Source organism: Schistocerca serialis, chromosome 1 (assembly GCF_023864345.2).
Source record: "Schistocerca serialis cubense isolate TAMUIC-IGC-003099 chromosome 1, iqSchSeri2.2, whole genome shotgun sequence".
Taxonomy (NCBI): Eukaryota; Metazoa; Arthropoda; class Insecta; order Orthoptera; family Acrididae; genus Schistocerca; species Schistocerca serialis.
In genome coordinates, this window is record NC_064638.1 from 514703813 (window position 1) to 514723970 (window position 20158).

The 20158-nt window shown below is 43.5% G+C and overlaps 1 protein-coding gene across 1 annotated transcript in view; it reads right to left on the reverse strand.

The window, feature by feature from the left end:
• Positions 1-20158, reverse strand: part of LOC126485041 (endothelial transcription factor GATA-2-like) — a gene marked incomplete at its 3' end in the record, with an annotated part of 640253 nt that overhangs the window by 354397 nt on the left and 265698 nt on the right. The window contains exon 3 of the mRNA XM_050108680.1: positions 10794-10939. Within this exon, the coding sequence (XP_049964637.1) occupies positions 10794-10939 (146 nt within the window). The remainder of the gene's footprint in view (positions 1-10793; positions 10940-20158) is intronic.

Consider the following 20158-nt stretch of genomic DNA (forward strand, 5'->3'; position numbering starts at 1 on the left):
ACTGGTTTGATGCAGCTCTCCATGCTACTCTATCCTGTGCAAGTTTCTTCATCTCCCAGTACCTACTGCAGCCTACATCCTTCTGAATCTGCTTAGTGTGTTCATCTCTTGGTGTCCCTCTACAATTTTTACCCTCCACGCTGCCCTCCAATACTAAATTGATGATCCCTTGATGCCTCAGAACATATCCTACCAACCGATCGCTTCTTCCAGTCAAATTGTGCCACAAACGCCTCTTCTCCCCAATTCTATTCAATATCTCCTCATTAGTTATGTGATCTACCCGTCTAATCTTCAGCATTCTTCTGTAGCACCGCATTCGAAAGCTTCTATTCTCTTCTTGTCCCAACTATTTATCGTCCATGTTTCACTTCCATACATGGCTACACTCCATACAAATACTTTAAGAAACGACTTCCTGACATTTAAATCTATACTGGATGTTAACAAATTTTTCTTCTTCAGAAACGCTTTCCTTACCATTGCCAGTCTATATTTTATATCCTCTCTACTTCGACCATCATCAGTTATTTTGCTCCCCAAATAGCAAAACTCCTTTACTACTTTAAGTGTCTCATTTCCTAATCTAATTCCCTCAGCATCACCCGACTTAACTCGACTACATTCCATTATCCTCATTTTGCTTTCGTTGATGTTCGTCTTATACCCTCCTTTCAAGACACTGTCCATTCCGTTCAACTGCTCTTCCGGGTCCTTTGCTGTCTCTGACAGAATTACAATGTCATCAGTGAACGTCAAAGTTTTTATTTCTTCTCCATGGATTTTAATACCTACTGCGGACTTTTCTTTGGTTTCCTTTATTGCTTGCTCAATATACAGATTGAATAACATCGGGAATAGGCTACAACCCTGTCTCACTCCCTTCCCAACCACTGCTTCCCTTTCATACCCCCCAACTCTTATAACTGCCATCTGCTTTCTGTACAAATTGTAAATAGCCTTTCGCTCCTTGAAAAGCAGTGTCACGTATTTCTGTCACTTGCAAGTGCAGTAGAGCATTCAATAAAGGTTATTTGGCCTGCCATAATGATGTGGAACTTGGTTTTCGAAGTCGCATCGTATCTTCAGACAGACAAAACTTCATGCCTAATGACAAGTCAACGAACAATTAGTTTTATTAATTTGATCTACGAATTTTAATTCCGTGGGCCCGCCGCTGGGCGAAGTGCGTGCAGAAATACTACATTTCTATATATGACGGACGGCGCTGAACTCGATAGAGGCAGGTCGTGAAGCGGTAGCCTAGGCACATGCGCCACCGTGCCAATTTTTGTAGAAAGGATTGCAGCTTGCAACAACAGTTTACAGTGTGAATCATTACTGGAAAATGACTGAATGGTTGTCAAATGAAATATCGTGTCAAGATTGTCGAGTCATCCGGTTGAAATCCCGAAAGATCATTAAATGGAGTATCTGGACGGGGATTTGAATACTGCTCCTTCAGAACCGACCGAAAGAAAGAGGATTACGGATGTGGTGAGGGTAGGCACTGGCGCCAGTGCGCAAGCGTACACACTGGTGACAGCTGCACGGCGCGCCGCTACTTCACCTCGCGTCGCCCCGGACGCCTGTGGAGTGACGGGCGGCGTTTGTAGCAGTCACGCGGGCCCGCGCCATTCAGAGCGTCTAGTCGCGCCATCTCATCTCATCACGGCCCGGCGCGGCATTAGGCTAATTACCCACCAGTCGGCCGGCTACCATAATGGACCCCTGCCAGCTCCATGTGCACCCCATGGGACTCGTCACCGGTGAGTTGGGTGAAGGGGGGGGGGGGGGGGGCAGAGGAGGGAAGAGAGACGGGGCCACCATTCAGCACCGCACACCAACAACAATCCCTTTGGTCGCGATTGGTGGAACGAAGAACGGTGCTGGGCGGGCGTGTCCGGCGCGCGCGCACACACACACACACACACACACAGACACACACACACACACATGCACACACACACACACAGAGACGACGTTACATGCTTACACACGTACAAACACGGCGCCACAGAAATAAAACCACAGCACGCCCCTAACATATTCATTCCCTAAGCTATTATGCATTGTGTGCTATCAAAAGGGCATTTTGGTCCTTCTATTCTTTTCAGGTCAGGCAGAGACGTAGGGATGACTGGTGGGGGGGGGGGGGGGCGACTGGTAGAGGTCGGAACGTGAGGTAGGGGGGGGGGGGGAAGAGAGAGAGAGAGAGAGAGAGAGAGAGAGAGAGAGAGAGAGAGAGAGAGAGAGAGAGAGAGAGAGACTAGGGGTGGAAGGGGAGTGCAGTGCCATCCACCTCTTATCTCCCTCATTGCTATACACAATTTGAAAAGCTTTAAGTTACTGTAGCCTTTTCCCCTCTGCATAGCGAGTGAAAAGGAAGTTGCATGTCCGTGGGGCTGGTTAGGGGGGGACCAACAGGGTCCTGTGCCCGCACACAATGACCCGTACACAGCACGGCCACACCAGGGGCGCTGCCCCCTCTCCATCCCTCCTCTACCCATCTTACTCTCATTCATTCCCTCTTTTTCCCTTAAAAAATAAAGGCGGAGAAAGAACACGTACCAAAAGGGAGGAGTCCTTCTCCCTGACAATAGCAGAATCTCTCTCTCTCTCTCTCTCTCTCTCTCTCTCTCTCTCTCTCACTTACTCACTCCCCCTGCGGCGACCCTTTCCCCCCCTCGGAACCGCCCATGGTCCCCATCTGCTCCCTGAGTTGAATTTTTTAAAACCTACTTTTGAAGATGGAACGCGCAGATACCGTGCTCCGGGGAAGTCCCGCCGCGCCCCTCTCCGCGCCGCGTATCCGCGCTGCCACTGCCGCTGCAGAGCGCGGCGCTCGGCTTTTGTTATTATTGCCGCTCCACTCGCGGCGGCGATAACAATCACGCGACAAAAAGACGCAACTCTGCCCCGGGGGCTGCGGGCCGCGCCAAACTGCCGCCAGCCGTCCGCGCACGCGCTGCGGGCACAGCGCGCCAACATGGCGACCGCTCGCATCTTTTGTGCCAAAAACCCGTTTTAGCCCGCGGCCGGTCTGCCACTGACGTCAGCCGGAGCGACGGCTTCATTTCGCGGGCTCCCATTCGATGGAGAGAGAGCTGTGCCACCCTCGCCGCAGAATACGTAGATGGGTGTCATACATTGCAAATGTCGGAAGCCACAAGCATAAAAGGGGGTTCCATACTCACGGTTTTGAGCGGGCATCTATATGCAACTGAATGAACACAATTCACATTTTGCCATTCAAGTTATTCCTCCATTTCATAAGCAAAAATGTCGTTCAAAGTTTGTAAAATCGTTTCCTGTGGCAAAGCGTATTGTTCTTGCACTATGTGAGTGCTTGGTTTACTGCCCAAGTAACTACAGTTGTACTTTAAATTCTACGGACATTCGTTGCCGCAAGCCATAAATAGTATACACTACTTTTCACCTCGTAATTATGCCACGAATATGATTTCAGCGTAAACATTAGACATCTATCAGCATAAAGGTTAAGAACAAAACGTTTTGAGAAAATGTACTCATTTTGTGTAATTCTCGACGACTGCTAATAACGAAGAAAGCTCGAGTAAAAGTACACAGTAAGACCAACACAAATTTCTGTTGAAGATGCTTTATTATTAATTCATGCGAAAAGCATGGAAAAATATTAATAATACAACATAGTGATTTTAGCGACTGCGGATCGAAAGGTCTGCAACATTAAGACAAAAAAAGGAAACTTTATAGGGAACTTTTTAAAGAGCTTCTGAGTAAAACACGTAAAGAAAAAGGATAGGTAGCTAGGAAAACAGACCAGTTTTCCGCACAACATTTCTATTCGTCCTTATTAATTTTGAAATATCTATTTTGTAAAGTGTGATCTATTCTTGTATTTAAATTAAGAGATTCGTGTCAGCACCTTAAAAATTTTGTTTTCTGTCGTCCGCCGGAATACGATTTATTAAACCACCGAGAAACATTATTTTCAGGATGCATTGATGTATTGATCTGTTGAACCCTAGTAGCCCATATATTCGTACATGTGGTTATCTGATGTAAAATATTATTTGTCTTCGATTCCTTCAGAGTTGTCTATTGAGGGGAGTAAATTACAAGCATGCAGTCCGATTTCGGCCGTAACGCTAAATTAATAAATGTGATTTACAACAACCCCTACATGTCACAATTTGTTGTTTTCTTGCTTGGATTTTAATTAATCCTGCCTGTCTCAAAAAGAAAACATCATCATACAATTACTGCTTTATTACTATCAGGACAAATTTCGTGTTGCGATATTTGCCTGTTACGCGGATTTTCAGCTCGAAACGTGTAGCAATAATAAAAATCTAAGAAAGAAACGTCTGATCAAATACAGAGTAGGCGACTGGCAATACGAAGTAAAACGAGACGTTGATTAGGGATGAAATTTTGGTTTTGGAACAGTTTAGTACTGAGAACTGCATATAGATTTCTGAAAGCAGCTGCAAAACATACAGTTTAATGGGTGTGGATGGCGGATTGCGAAAGTTAGTCCAAGGTAAAAGTTGAATACTCATGGTTGAAAGAAAAGAGAGAAGACTGTAATGTTAGGAAAATGAAATTATATGCTCGGAGAAATATAGGCACATGCAACAGGACAGAAATGAGGTACTCCCCGAAAACTTAATAACGTCGTTGAAAAGAAGAAATAGGGAACACTGGAGCAATGCTGGTGGCCACAAACTGTTGCGAACACGTAGCCTATTCCAGGGAGCAGGTAAAGCGATTACACTGATCCATTTATGGATTTCGTGGGTTAAGCGATAGACTTATACAGGCTGTCACACAACTTAAAACTGTCACACGTAGTAAATAACTGCAAGTAAGTACATAGCTACTGTGAAAGCCTAGAGTCTGGCTGATATTAACGGATGTGGCCAGAAATGCGATTACCCTGAACAAACGCAACATCAAGAAAAGTCTCTAAATTTCACTGTAATGGTTCTTCTAATATTAAAGATCATTAAGGACATAGCTATTTCCAGTTTCATCGAAGGAAAATCGACAATTTTTGTAACAGAAGATGGTGAGTTATGCAAATATGTCTATCCCGACGACAATGGTGATGACGAAACGAGAAACCATATTGCCGACCGAGTACCAAACTTGGTTTAAGGTGGAGTCTGTCACGGAAGGAAGGATTAACGGCTCTTCAGTGTGATAGGGTTACTTCAGTGTAAATGAGTTTGAAACATTAATCTTCCGTGTAATTATCACATTCGGAGAACCTTTGATTTTTGAGGGTTACAAAATTGCATGAAACGTAAACATTAGCGATTCATAGACGAGAACTTGTTGTAAATTCAAAATATAAAGAGAATAATTTTCTTGAAACTTTCGTTGAAGTAGAGTTTCTGTATGCCACTATAGAAAAACAAGCCATTAGTGAAGAATTTTTCTTTTGACGAATGAACAGGCAAGGATCAGACCGTCGCAGTCAGTTTTTATCGTAACGGTATTCATGTTGAATACGTTAGTACCTTTCGCAATCACTAATCTCATACCTTTGCTCGCGGATTCCGGGGCTGCTGCTGTCCAGGCGTATTTCAAATGCTTGTACCAAACCAGGTGTTTACTGATGTGAGTCTCGTTCCTGATTGAAGCTCGTACAGACTGCGCCCACTGCCCATTAAGCAGTCTCCGCCAGCGAAATATTAGCCGCCCGTATGTTCTAGTCGACAACGCTCATTGTTCTCTAGTCGAAGGAGAGCGAGGTCGCGCTTATTGATTGCAAATCGTTCGCGGCGTAATTAGTGCGCAGAGAAAACAGATTAGTAAGCAAATCAGCGCCGAGGAAAAAAAGCAGGACAGTGCGACCTGTGTGAATGAATAACAAATAAGCAATGCGAGGCGGGTCGCACAAGCCAGCTATGACGGAGCTGCCCAGCCTGTGTCCTTATATGTGGTGGTACAACCGCGGTGCTAAGTCCTCAAAAGGAGCGTTTTCGCACGCGAAGTAGTATCGTCATTTCTGCAGTTCCTCACATTATACCATTTAGTCATGAGATATCTAAAGCTACTAAACAGTCACATCACACTTTTTAAACCAGCATGATACTTTACGTTCCTGAGATCTGTGTTGTCCAATTAGTGTGGCTGCCACTGAAATCGGAAATCACCGTTTGTAGTCCTTTCTTGAGCGTGTGTGTGGGACTCATGAATGATATTATTCTGTGTGTCTTCTAAATAAATTAGAATGTAGTTTATAAAATCCACTATACTCGAAATACAACGGTTGTGTCGTCTTCTCTTGTGCTCAGAAATTAAAGTTTCGTTTTCCGGTCTTTGTTTCAAACTGTAACTTTTACACCCCTCTGTTTCTTCCATTCGAAAATTAGGTAACTCGTGAATGCTTTGGTGTGACTGCTAATTACCGTCTTTTGATGTAAACTGGAGGTTTGTTTTGAAATTCAGGTGCTTGTGTTGGAGTAAACAGAGGCATTACTCTGATCCATTGTTACTGCTGTCAAAAGCAGATCTCGCCATCACAACATTTTAAGCCCTTATTACACTGGATAAAGATCTTTGCCAAATATCATTTATAAACGACGTTTCATGAAATTTTTGCCATTTTATGGAGATAATTTTTGATTCCTTTTGTAAATTTAGATCGTCGTCCTAGATTTTATAAAATATTTGTCAAAGAACAGTGTAGTATGGGCTTAAGCATGGTCTGCAAAGCAAGTGATTCCTCAAAACCTGTGAACGTCCTGCTTGTTCACTCCTCAGAAAACATGGTGGTGACCTTTTTCTGGCACTACAGCAGTGTGGTTTATCAAGTGCTTAAAAACTTAAATCGAAGAGAATCAACAAAGAAGCCGTTTGTTGAGTTCCTCTGTTTAGCACCTAATTCACGCCATCTCTTGGCCAAAGGTGTTAGGTATCATTCCATCGAGAAAACAGAATAAATTGTGTTATGAATACAGAGCATCTGGTGACCTGTTAATCTTGAAGGTCATATGATATCATCAGCATGTGATTAGTATTTTGGTTCATCAGTGAGTGCTATGACAAATTCAAAGCAAATGTTAGAATATGGGTTCAGCTTGATTTATATGACACTTTAGGCATCTGTCTCAGCTACAGACACCTTCCAATAAAAGTGACTGGGTGTTTGACTGCGACATGTTGTATACACGTTCCGGCCACAATTTCAGTTTGCCTTCACCATGGTATGTTAGAACTACTTTGTCGGTATCATTTGGGCTTTAATACAATGACGTTTCTCCCTACGCCGACCACTGCAAACAAAACTCGTTATGCGATAAGATGCAGAAGTGGGGAAGAGCTGAGCTCGGGTCGTATCTTGATGGTAATTTTCATTAGAATATTTGCTGACGTGGACAGAACTGGAGGAATACGCCTTCCTGGTCTAGTTCTGCTACCACAGTGTCGAGTGGTGGCCCAGATGGCGTTGCTTGCTTAGAAATGCAGTGTTTACCGCCGAGCCTAATAAGGTATTTTTGCAAGGGCTGTGTCAACATATGGTAAGATCTGGGGAAAATAAGTTAAACTGTAAACCGTACGTGTGGTGAAAAGTTAGAGGAAAGCAAGGGCGAAACGTCTCCAATAGTACGACGTCTAGTAAAGCACTGCTGTGTCTTTGTGGCAGTCTAACTGAAACAAAACTTCGGTTTGCGAACAGCCTTACTGCAGATCTCTGTCGGCACCGACTAGTTTATGACATACCTTGATGAAAGCGTCTTTTAACAACTACTGAACTGGCGATCAATTATCTAGAAGAATTTTGCTATATAAAGAACTCTGCGTCAGAGAAAGTAAAAAACGACACGATATGGGGCACGTCTTCATCAGTCTGGGTCTAACATAAATCACTTCCAAACTGAAACCTTTATTGACGCAATCTGATAAAAAACGATAGGTTTACCCGACAGAACATTAGCCCTTGAAAGAACTTACTGGTCGCTTTGGAGCGCTGGCCTACAGCTGGTACCAGGCGCTGATGTAACCATCTCCTCTAGTGCAGAGTGTATATGCCTCTCAGTGGTACGGTGAGAACACAGTAATATGGTTCGAAGTGCGTATGTGACCCAATGGCAGAAAGGGTTTATCGTGTTTGGACTTACCCATTAGCACACCTTGAATGAATAAAGTTGTCCGATTCGTTGGTGTATCAACGTCGTCTGCCCAATGTGTCTGAAAGGAAAGATGTACCACTTCCAACCATATAACACGGCGTAAGAACAGTGGTCGTTAAAGGATCATCATCTACTGAGATCGACATTAGCGTCAGGCGTTGTCAACGACAATCGAGCTTAATCCCAACAAGAATTGCTGCAGTCATAAAATGTAGGTCCATCTCAATCAAATTTCGAGCGAACACTGCAAAGGGAACTACCTGCCACGGACATTTGCAGTACCTAAAAGAGCCAGTCTTCGGTGGGCCAAACAACACCAAAGGTGGACAGTACATGACGCAATCGATGAGAGACGATAGCGTGGGCAGCTTATAGAATTCCAACTGCGACTCGCCTACATACTGAACTCGGTGCAGTTCTCAAAGAAGCCCAGGGTAAATGAAAGTCATAATAACCTCATAAGGAGAAGTCTACTGTCGGCACTGCTGACTAACAGCCTCCTCTATCTCGGTCATTTCTGTCATGGCACCCGCCACCAAGTTAGACCTTTCAGACCCACTGACTACAATTATTTACATTAACTTTTACTGTCTCCTAGTTGGCACAGAAATATATTTCCCCACTGGAAACCTCATGTACACATTTATGGACTCGCGATTTTGCCTCTTTCCAAATGATGCTAGTCATCAAGTGGATCGACGGCACAATGAAGCGTTTAGAGCACAGTGCGTGAATGGTACAGTTTGCGAAGGAGGTATTTCTATGATATTTTTGTGACGTGTCGTACCATTCCATACCGCCAACGTGAGTCAGGATGTAAATTTAAACATTATCAATGGCCAAGGTTGTCCTTTCTTTTACATATTCATGATGACTATGCTACAGACATTCGAACCATCGGAGATGAGAACAGGTGTGTTACCAGTGCGTCACACACACGTTCCAATGCGTGTCGAATACTCCGCATGCCATCGCATCTCTGCTGGCGCTGTAAATAACGCGACCTTAATCCCGTATTTATATGCTGGGACAATATGGAGCAACGTGTGAAATGTACCTGTCAACACCCCCTAATTTAGTAGCTCTATGCGATGTAATCATCAGTCAATTGCTGCAGTATTGAGGGGGCATAGGGCATACTATCGCGAGAAACGATACCGAGAGATGAAACAGGTATCAAACGCAAGCATGAATTCCAAGTAGTAAAGAAAAGCTGTTTTCAAAAAGCAGAGGAAGCACTCCGTATTTGTGTGCTTAAGTAGCGTCATTCTCGCGTTGCGCAGACAGGCAGGCTATGCACACACGAGAAGGCCAGTGTTCGTCGAGTGCGTCACCACTATCCCCACTATCCCGATACACTCTACATCTAAATCGATACTCTGCAAATCACATTTAAGTGCCTGGCAGAGAGTGTGTGGCCGGACGATGGAAGCTGTGCCCCAGAATACGCCCAAATATGGTAAGGTTCAAGCAGGGGATCCCTGTACGTCAAACTCAGTTTTCCAGGGCACCCCTAGTACGGCATAACACACGAATGACGAGCATTAGAGGTGGCACCCGCCACCAAGTTAGACCTTTCAGGCCCACTGGCTACAATTGTTTGCAATAAATTTTACTCTCTTAGTTGGCACAGAAATATTTTTCCCCAGTGGAAACCTCATGTACACATTTATGGACATTCAATCCTTTTGTTATGTAGAAGTGCTACCAACTGTTGGGCTTCACTATAAAAATATCAACAAGTCAATACAGCAGTGCACAGCAGCTTGTGACTGCCAGAATAGACAGAAATGCTTGGTTAGTTGTATTCCAACTCATAAATTGTATTATTATTATTATTATTATTATTATTATTATTATTATTATTATTATTATTACAACGTGTGGTAATTATTTAATTATCAGTTTATTTATTACAACAGTGAATACCTCAAAATTATTTATTTTAGTGCATAGAAGGAATCCAAAAGTACAAAGTATATTTTTTGTATAAATCTTGCATCTGAAATTATAATAAAAGCACATTAGAGCATGACAACATAAAGAAAAGTTTTCCTTTCTCAAGAAAAATTTCGGGTCTGAAAGGGTTAAAGGACAGTACGGCAGTCGTCTTTGACGCTACACCTGTGTCACTCGTCGCCAGGCTGCGAACTTACTAGTTAAAGATACAGGCATAGTGCCATCACGAAGGAGATAGGCGCAGATTTGCGGGTAGCTGACTGGAAGTGCTGCGCGGTCACAGTTCATGATAGGAACCACCGAGGTAGAGGAGGCCGTCAGTCGACAGTCGCCGGCAATAGACTTCTCCAGTTATTACATTATTATGACTTTCATTTACCCTGGGCTTCCTCGAGAACCGTATCGAGTTCTATATCCCTGGTCATCGATTGCTTCAATCGAGGTAAGGCCCCTGTCATCCGCTAGTGCCCCCCTTCCTCTCTCTCGGGGCACGACAATACCTGAAGACAACTCCCTCACCGAATTTTGGGAATTATTAGGGAAGAAGTGGTGTTACACGGTATTGGAGTGACGTCTCCTGGGGCTGAGTAATTTTTGACCCGCGTGCTTAGTTGTCAACTACTGCGGTGGTGGCGGGACCACAGGTAGGCGCGGAAAGAGTTGCGCTGGAGGAAGCGCGGGCCGGCTATGTACTATGGTACTCACCAGTCTCCTCTTGGGCTTTATGAGCGGTCGGTTCTGGCCGTTCATCTTGTAGTAGAGGCCGCAGGCGTTGCACAGGTAGTGGCCCGTGCCGTCGCGCCGCCACAGCGGGGTCGACGTCGCTCCGCAGTTGACGCACTCGCGGCCCTCTGCAAACAAAGAGCAAACAGCTTCATTCCAAACGGGGCACAACAGAGAATATGCAGGCACTGCAGCACCTCTTCTCAATATGAGTCACCAGACAACAGTGTGCACTCAATACAATGCCACTCTGGTTACAGTGTAAGGTTTGTAGCTTTTGTTGGTTTTCGATTAAAGTGATGTGAGTTTCCTTTCTGTTTAATGTGTCATACATCAGATTTGTACACTGGATATTTTTCAAATAGAAGTCTCCAGTAGACATTATGTTACACCACAGAGGTTCTGAATACAAGCAATGCTATCTTTGGTTGTACGTAATACTGTCGTCGGCAATGTAGCACTGAGTGAGAAGTAAGGGAGAGAGTCGGATTTTGGCCACGCTGCTGAGCGGTCTGGAAATAACTAGCAGGATGCAGAGATGCAAACGCAGAGGATTTCGTAAAGATTGAATTGAAAAGTGTGGAATTAATCAGATAATATTGTCGTCGCATTTGTTGCTCGTGCGTAATTTATCACGAGTTTGAAATTGGCAAACTTTTAGCATGCTTGCTTTATTGGTTCAGCTCAGTTAGTTCGACTGTCGAGACGAGGTTAAGCCAAATTATCTGCTTTCTTTGGCCTGTACTCAGAGCTATACAGGGTGACGCAAATAAAAATGGCCCAGACGAGTGGATACGACTGGACGTGAATTTGTGGCAGAATTACGGTGGAGGAAAAGACCTGTAGTTACTTCCAACAGGATGGAACAACAGCCCGTACAGCTGGTCGGCAGAGGTGAGTCTGGTCCAGACTCTAGTTGGCCACCAAGATCATCTGATCTGACTGTGTGCTATTACCTTGTGTGGAGAGCCCTCAAGGTGTACAGCAACGGCCCTCACAGTCTTCAAGAACTACAGCAGAACATTTCGGATGACACTGCAGTAATTCCAGCCCTCCAGCTTCGATCAGCCTTCAGCAACTTGCTGACCGGGACCCAAAACTGCGAAGACATGATTTATGGTTATTTTCAACATCTCCTATAGTCAGGTATGTACTGTATTTTCAGTCCTCTGTTTTGTTTCTTTATACCTTTGAACTCAGTTCGCCGGGCCACTTATTTGCTCCACCCTGTACTTTCACCTCAAGCCTACCCCTTCATTAACGTATTATATGGCAGAGTAATTATTTTAAAATGAAAATGAATATTTGTAAAGATTCTTATAATAATTATTGAATGAGTTCCATGGTATGCAATATAATTTTTGAATCCTAGTCTCTTCTATATCTTTCAGTAAATTCAGTTTCTGTCGCCGTCTCCTCACGAGAATTTTGTTTGCCACATTGCACTGAGCGGAACGCAGTCATTCAATGTAAAGGATGCATTATGTGCATGGTGCAGCTGCTCCTCCTTACGCTGCAATCAGGAAGGTTTCTCTTTAACTACGGTGCTGTATTTCAATATTCCCCACTTCCGAGCAATACCGAATTTTCATTGCCACAAGATGAGTCATCAAATTTGTTAGGGCCAATTTAACGTCACAGTTGAGACAGAGTAAGATTATTCAATTTCAAGCGTTGCTTTTCAAAATTATCTTCAGAGTCAGTTTAGGTGAAGTTCGTTTCAGATTGCATTTCTTATGCAGACATTCTTACGCCTACAGCGCACTGATACATTCGGATGAGTATCATTTAATGTCTGGAATTTTATTTAGTCACTTTGTTTGCGTAAATTTACAGGGCATTTTAATGGAAGCATTTTGGGCAGTTGTTCTTTCAAAGTTCAGCTTGTAATTTTAAGCAGAATTCTTAATCCGTTTGTTTCGTGTATTAGAATTGCAAGACACGTACTGTGATGTCACGCATTTTAGCACTGTTCATTGCACTGTAAAATACAGAATTTCGAAGGATAGCTTATTTAATTTGCAGTTACAAGTTTGCAATTATTCTTGGTAAAAGATAATTGCAAACCAGTTACACAGTTGCTGATGAACCTAGCGACTCTTTCCATGAAATAGCGTTTACGTAAGCACATCACTCTCATTGTTCAGGTTCACATTACAACACAGACACAACCAAGGTAAGGAATAAAAGACCAGTTCTTATAAAAAATAAATGAAAACAGTCACAACAAGTCTTCGCTTCTACGAGAGCTATTATTTTTTCAAAGTTCGATTTGTTACGAAAATCCGACGAAGCTTTACGCAGATGTGTGGTGCAGTGTCTGAAGTATGCACAACGATGGCGTCATGTCACAATTGTCAGCCCTGAGCGCGCAGTGAGCACATAAACATGCCTAGAGCAAAATAGTCCCGCGCCAAGGCTGAATTGCCTTCTGTCATTAAATTTCGTTATGATGATTGGTCAAATGCAGCCGAAATTCATGGACGAGTGGGTAATGTGTATGGTGAAGCTTTCACGACTGACAGCAAGGTGCAGCAACTGAGCCGGAACTTTGAAGCAGGACGTACAGATGTTCATGATGCAGGCCGTCACGAAAGGAAGCGTGTGTTAACCGATTATCTTGTTCAGTGGGTGAATCAGGCGGTTCGAGAAAATTGTTGGTTCACAATTTCTGTGTTGAATCATTTCTTTCTCGAAATTTCAAGGTCTGCTGTCTATGACATCGTGAGTGAAAGACCTCATTACCGCAAATTCTGTACGAGATAGGTTCCCAAGATGCAGTGTTATGATCACGAAACACACCTAATGGTCGCTGCCTTAGCGTTGCTCCATCGCTACCATAATGAAGGAGAAGAGTTTTTTTAACGTAGCTGTCGCAGGTGACGAGACATCGGTTCATTTAGAAAATGAAGAAACAATGGGCAATCTCATTCCCCGAATAAACCAAAGAAGGGAGTTCTGTTGGTGGAATGCAGGGGACGTGGCACGACCATTACCGCAGCGAAATACAGCGTGGCTCTTCAACGTCTACGAAGGGCAATTTATAACAAGAGAAGAGGAATATTGTCATCAGTCAAAGTCCTTATCCGTTACAATGCCTCGGCTCCACAGAGCAAGTGAAACAAAGATGCTTCTACAGCGCTTTCGGCGGGAAGTGTTTGATCACCCACCATACGGCCCGGAATTGCATCCCTCTCATTTTCATCTGTTTACCTGACTAGGAGACCAGCATTTTCGCACATACGAGCTGCACATCAGCGTAGAGAACTGGCTGAACGCACAGGCGGCTGCCCTCTATGACGAGGGTACCGTAAAGTTGGTACCGCGTTACGACATATGCCTAAGTCGGAGTGGCGACTATGTAAAGAAGTAGTTGGAGGGCGTAGCTAAATGTTGCAAATAAAACTCACTGTAGCTTCCATTTTGCGACAGATCGGTCCTCGAAGAAAAAAAAAGAAAAAAGATATTAGCGTCGTATTACTCGACAAAAACGTAGTAACTACTGGGTAACGTGAGAACGTGTTGACAGATTTCAGTTCAGAGCAGTGCGCGCTGTTATCTCGCAATCCGAACACGAAAAACGATGGCGGTAAACTGTCTTCCGGACCATCTGCGACGGCCTGCTATTAATGTCATTAAATTTATTAACACTGAATAGAACAAAGGTGTTACAGTCCTGACGGAGAAGGTGACAAAAGTTTCAAGCGAAATGTTAAGTTTTTGTGTGATTCATCGTCATAGAAGGAACATTAGCGGCGTTCAGTTGTGGTTTATTAACATACTGTTACTACATAACACGTTCAGTTGCTTTGTTGTTGATTGATTTCGAAATTAGATAATTTCCTGTTCAGACGACCTTGTGGCAGTCCAACACAACCGAAACAATGAAGCAAGTTTTCGGGCTTCATGATAGAACTTCACCAGCGTTAAGGTAGTCGCTGTTTTACAGAACTGACTCTATAAAAATTGTGGATTACATAAATTCCAGAAATGTTGTGTAACAAATGAAGAGAGATGTTCTCCAAATAACGCTTTTACCGCTTTCATCTGCACCGGGCAAGTGCAGGCACGACCAAAAAGGAACGGCGTTGCAAGATGCATACGTCCAAGGCGCAACCACGTGTTCACGTATTCTCATGTGAAGGCTTGACGAGGAAACCAAGGTGTGTTAGGGCAAGTATTTCCAGCAATTATGCCATTTTCTCTCCTCTATTGAGAGAGAAATTGTTACAAAATGTGGAGAAAAATCATCTCATTCCTATAAATAATAACATCGGCGTCTCAAACAAACGAGCTTCATCTTACAGACACGTAGCTTGTCGAGGAGAAAAATTATCCCTGACACACGGCTTTCTAGCTATTCATTCGCCCTTATCAGCTAATCAGTCCGCCAAATTATAACGAAACAGTAACATTTGTCTCATGACGATAGCAGACTTACCGACTGAAACACTAACCAGTTCTAACACTGAACATAATATTACCCAAAGGATGCGCAGTATTAACGAGAACTTACAACAACGGTCATAGAGCGGCAACCAACCAGCGAGCATCTTGCGGAAGTTTCTCCGACAAACGAACATGTTTGGATGTGTCAACCAGTGCGGTTTTGTCTGACTACGCTGCTGCTGTACTCGTTACAGTATTGGTTCTTTCATTTCGTTTGTGCATTACCTGTGGCCTTCAGATATCATTATTAACAACGTTCCATCTTACAGTGTCACATGTCGGTTATCTTACTGCAGTGCTCTTTCTGCAGTAAAGTTCGTCATCTTAACAAATTAATAGCATTACGGTACTTTTAGTGTTGTTGATTTAGTAGCAAAATTTATTAAGCTTTGCCCTGTAAATATGACAAAAATGTCGCATCTAACGCAACCAACCACGTAGAGGAATTTAAAGATTATCTAGCTTCGACTGTTTAACTGAAACCACTACTTTCAGCCAACTTCATCAGCAGCCTGAGCTCTTAAGCGTAACAGGTGCTGTCTGCCACTGTAGTTTTTGGCTGTTTTATAGCGGTCGTTCAACGACGCTGGTTTGATTTTATTACTACGTTGTTTTTCCCCATCCCATACATTCACCACGGCTACCTTAACTGGACAAGCACACACGTAGAAGTCAGAACAAACTTTGTTAATGGAGCCATCCTACCTGTCGCCAGACGTGATTTACAGCAATTATAGAAAATCTTATTTCAAATGGATGGATTGGGATTTGAACTATGTTTCTTTCAAATAGGAGTCTAGTGCTTTAACCGTTAAATCTGACTGAGTGAGTGATTTGCGCAGAGAGGCAAAATAACAGTGGTCTTAGTCCAACCTTGTCCGCACCAAAACTGAGTTTATTGTGCAGTATGTCTGCCTGCGATTATAATAAAGCCAGCCGGTAATCACCCGGCGAGGTGGCGCAGTGGTTAGCACACAGGGTTGGGATTTGGGAAGACGATGTTTCAAACTCGCGTCCGACCATCCAGATTTAGGTTTCCTGTAATTTCTCTAAATCACTGCAGGCAAACGCGAGAATGATTCTTTTGAAGCAGCACGGACGATTTCCTTCCCATCCTTGACATCATCCGAGCCTGTGGTCCGTCTCCAATGACCTCGATGTTGACGGGACGTTAAACATAATCTTCTATCCTTCCATCCGGTAACCTTGCAGACTAGTAGAAGACCCCTTCTAGTTCTTTATAAGATACGATTTCTTCATCAATGAACAATCTTAATATTCAGTGTCCTTTGGTCTCCAACGCTTCGCATTGCAAGATTGTATGTGGTGAGGTTTCGGCCCTCTAGCCACATAATCTACATGTAGGGGTTTCTTTATGTCCAAGGTGTGTGGGGTTTCTCATAGCGCCCATGGCTAGTCATTACTCGTGCTATGACTTTAATCTGTTTCCTGTTCGAGCCCCGAATAACAGAACTTCTCTTCAAACACGGCTTCGGCATCATTAGCTTGTCATACTTCTGTTTTTGGATCTTAAACCAACATTCTGTCTGCTGCCTATGAATCAAGCAAGCTACGTAGTTATGATTTGGCTATTACCTTAGTTATGGCTAGGATAGGTTCCGGTCCAACAAATGAAGTCACCGCTGTAGTGGAGTGCTAACCATTTGTAAAATTATCGTTGAGGACCAAGAATACTGAGGTGTAGCACCAGTGTTTTTGTAAAATATTTGTTGATTCCAAAATTCTGATACGGTATTGACTAAAACTACTAGTACCAGAGTGAAAGCGGGCCAGAATAAAGACCCGGGTAAGTCTCTCCTCCATTGTCCCTCAACTGTGTCGTAATGGGCTGTCTGTTGGCTGTTTCAGACGCCTTAAAGAACTGGCCCATTTGACGCTAAAAGCTCTGCATTAACCAAACAGATGAATCATTTACAGGATAAAGCATACACAAACATGATGCAGGTTTGCATACAGGGCCGCACTAGGACAAAGCGCGCGAGCAAAATGTGAAAGGTGTCGGAGCGAATGGAGAAGGGGAAGAAGAATGGGGGGAAGTACAAAAAACACTAGAGGGAGGACGCGAAATGTCAGGACAGAGGTGGGGGGGGGGGGGGGAGGACGAGCGGGGAAAAGCGTTGCGGTGACAAAAAGTGCAGTTCCGAGTTAATAACGTGGAATTAAAAATATGTGCACGCGAGCGGCCATGTGTGCGCATCTGCGCGGGGCACCCGCCGTTAACTGCTAGCAGTAGTTAGCTGTGTGTGGCGATTCTTGTCAGCGACTCTCCAGCCCCCCCCCCCCCCTCCTCCCCTCTGTTTTTCTCCACTATTACTCGGCGGTTGTTTTCCCAAAACAAAGAGCTTCCGTATCTACACACGGGAAAAAATAACGAAGTGCAGTCGCGTCATACGTGTCTGCTAGGCAACACCAGAAGGCTTTTGTACTATTTGTGTTGTGACAGTGGTAATTTGGCTTCTGTGGCAATTGCCGTCGACAGGTTAATGTTTGTCCCCCACAGTATCTCGTTACGTTATTTTAATCAGTTCGGCACGTAATCCATGACTGACTCGATTACTGTATAATATCACGCAGAAGCCTCCATGACATACAGGGAGTGCGATCTCGACATGCCGAAACAATTTTTGACCGAAAAAGAAAATAAATGTAGAAAACAACCTTTGTTAACTATCAAAACTGCCTTTATTGTAATTATATTCGGTATGAAGACTAGCTTTTTTAAGCAGCGTCCAATATTTTTTACTTTCTCTCCTCACGAGCTGCACAGAAACACCGTATTACAATGTACTATGCACGTAAACATTACGTTACTAAAAACGTAACGTAAAACTGACTTTGACTGTACTGTAACTGGGGCAACGTAACCTGTCCACTTACTGTAGTTGACAGTAAACAAATGTAACCGCTAGGAAAATGCGCACCGGTCATTCAGTCATTCGTATTCAGTTGAAGATACGCGAGAGCACCATGCTGGTTGAGGTACCCTTAGTCCTATACAACATTTGATTCATTTCTTTTTTCTTAGATAAAAGTTGTTCGCGATCGTCAAGATAACTGGAACGGCCTATATTACGTATTTGTCATGAAATGGGTACATCAAGAAATACGAAGCCGGCGGGTGGCTCATCGTTCTCGTGCTAATGCAACTGCTCTACCTGATCATACAGATTAAAGTTCAGGCTGTGAGACAAGGAGACGAACCGTACCAGTAACGAGTCTGTGCACTAAATTAAAATGGTTCAAATGGCTCTGAGCACTATGGGACTTAACATCTGTGGTCATCAGTCCCCTAGAACTTAGAACTACTTAAACCTAACTAACCTAAGGACATCACACACATCCATGCCCGAGGCAGGATTCGAACCTGCGACCGTGGCAGTCGCGCGGTTCCGGACTGAGCGTCTAGAACCGCTAGACCACCGCGACCGGCTGCACTAGATAACACCCTTTCTGTAATACGGTGGCCTTTAGCTTTGTACAACATGAAGGATATTTTCTGTGGAGTGTGTACGTGGAAGATTTGACAACAACAGTTGTTGTCAAGTCTTCGAAGTATACTCTCCACAAGAAATTCACGGAATCCAGTTATCGATGACTCCAGTTATGCATGCATCGATGTATATGATTCTGTGCACGTGGAGTGCATATGGGCCTGAAAATGGCATTAATGAGATGCTGAAACTTGTCGTCTAAATAAAATACCACCTTCGGAAAACATACAGCAGTTTAGCGATTTTTTTGGTAAATATCTGACCGCCCGCTGACCCGTAGTTATCCACAATGGATCAACAAAGCATCTATTTACAGTCATAAGGACAAGGGAAGCCTTGTGTTTCACATTCAGAAAACGAAAATTATTAAGTTAAAATGTGAAATAGGTGCCAATTTTTATAATTCTAAAATGTGTACGAAATTTCATCTGCATGTGAGACCATCAACAGTCGTCGTCAGTTAAGCCACCTCTTACCGTCATTAGGATAGTTTTCTTTGTGCCCTTTTCCGTTGTTTTACTTTCCTTTCGATTAGTGATTCTCAGCAATGACATATTTATATACGAATATCTGTTTTCCTGGGTTCGGAGTAACAAAATTAGCGCTCCGTCGGTATCGGGATATAATGAGATGAAGTGAAAAAAAATTAATTTGAAGGAACGAAAAATAGTAAATAAGCTTCGAGGAATTATTTAGTTTGTCTGAAAAAGGTCCAAGTCAAGCACATAATAATAATTACAATAATTATAATAATTAATTTTTCGCAAAAACCATTACCTAGTACGCGAAGACTAAATAAAACGACCTTTCAGAATGACTAACTCTGCTGTGGAATGTGCGCGTTTTCCTCTTAACTTGCAGAGAGATAGAAACTGTGTGTTGGTCCGCTAGTCGAACTCATACTGCCGGTTTTCGAGTGCAGTTACCTTGCCCACCGAGCCATTCAGGCAAGACTTATTATCTACCTTGAAATCTACAATTCTGCAGTACTTCTATCTTACTTAGCACATTTCTCAGAATGTCTCCTCCGTACACTGCTGGACCAGCACTCCTTGAGCAGAGGATACTGCACAGAAAACTGGCCTAGCCGCAACCTAGGACTTGTCTCTACAATCGATCTTTCACCGTGCTACCGAGTACGCGTTTACGTAAAGCTTGCTAACAGTGCTGGTTTGGCAAAGTGTTTTAATGTGTCCATCATAGCCTGTCTTATCACCGTCCTAGGGTAAAGATCACAATTCTGGTCTCTTGTACGTCAAGAAGATTAATATAAAAAAAATGAAAGATCTATAAGAAAACAAAGCATCTCGCTGTTGTTGTGGTTAAAAGTTGGCACTCGGCAGCGAATTGAGTGGTAATTCCCAGCAGAGACGTCATCCTCTGCGC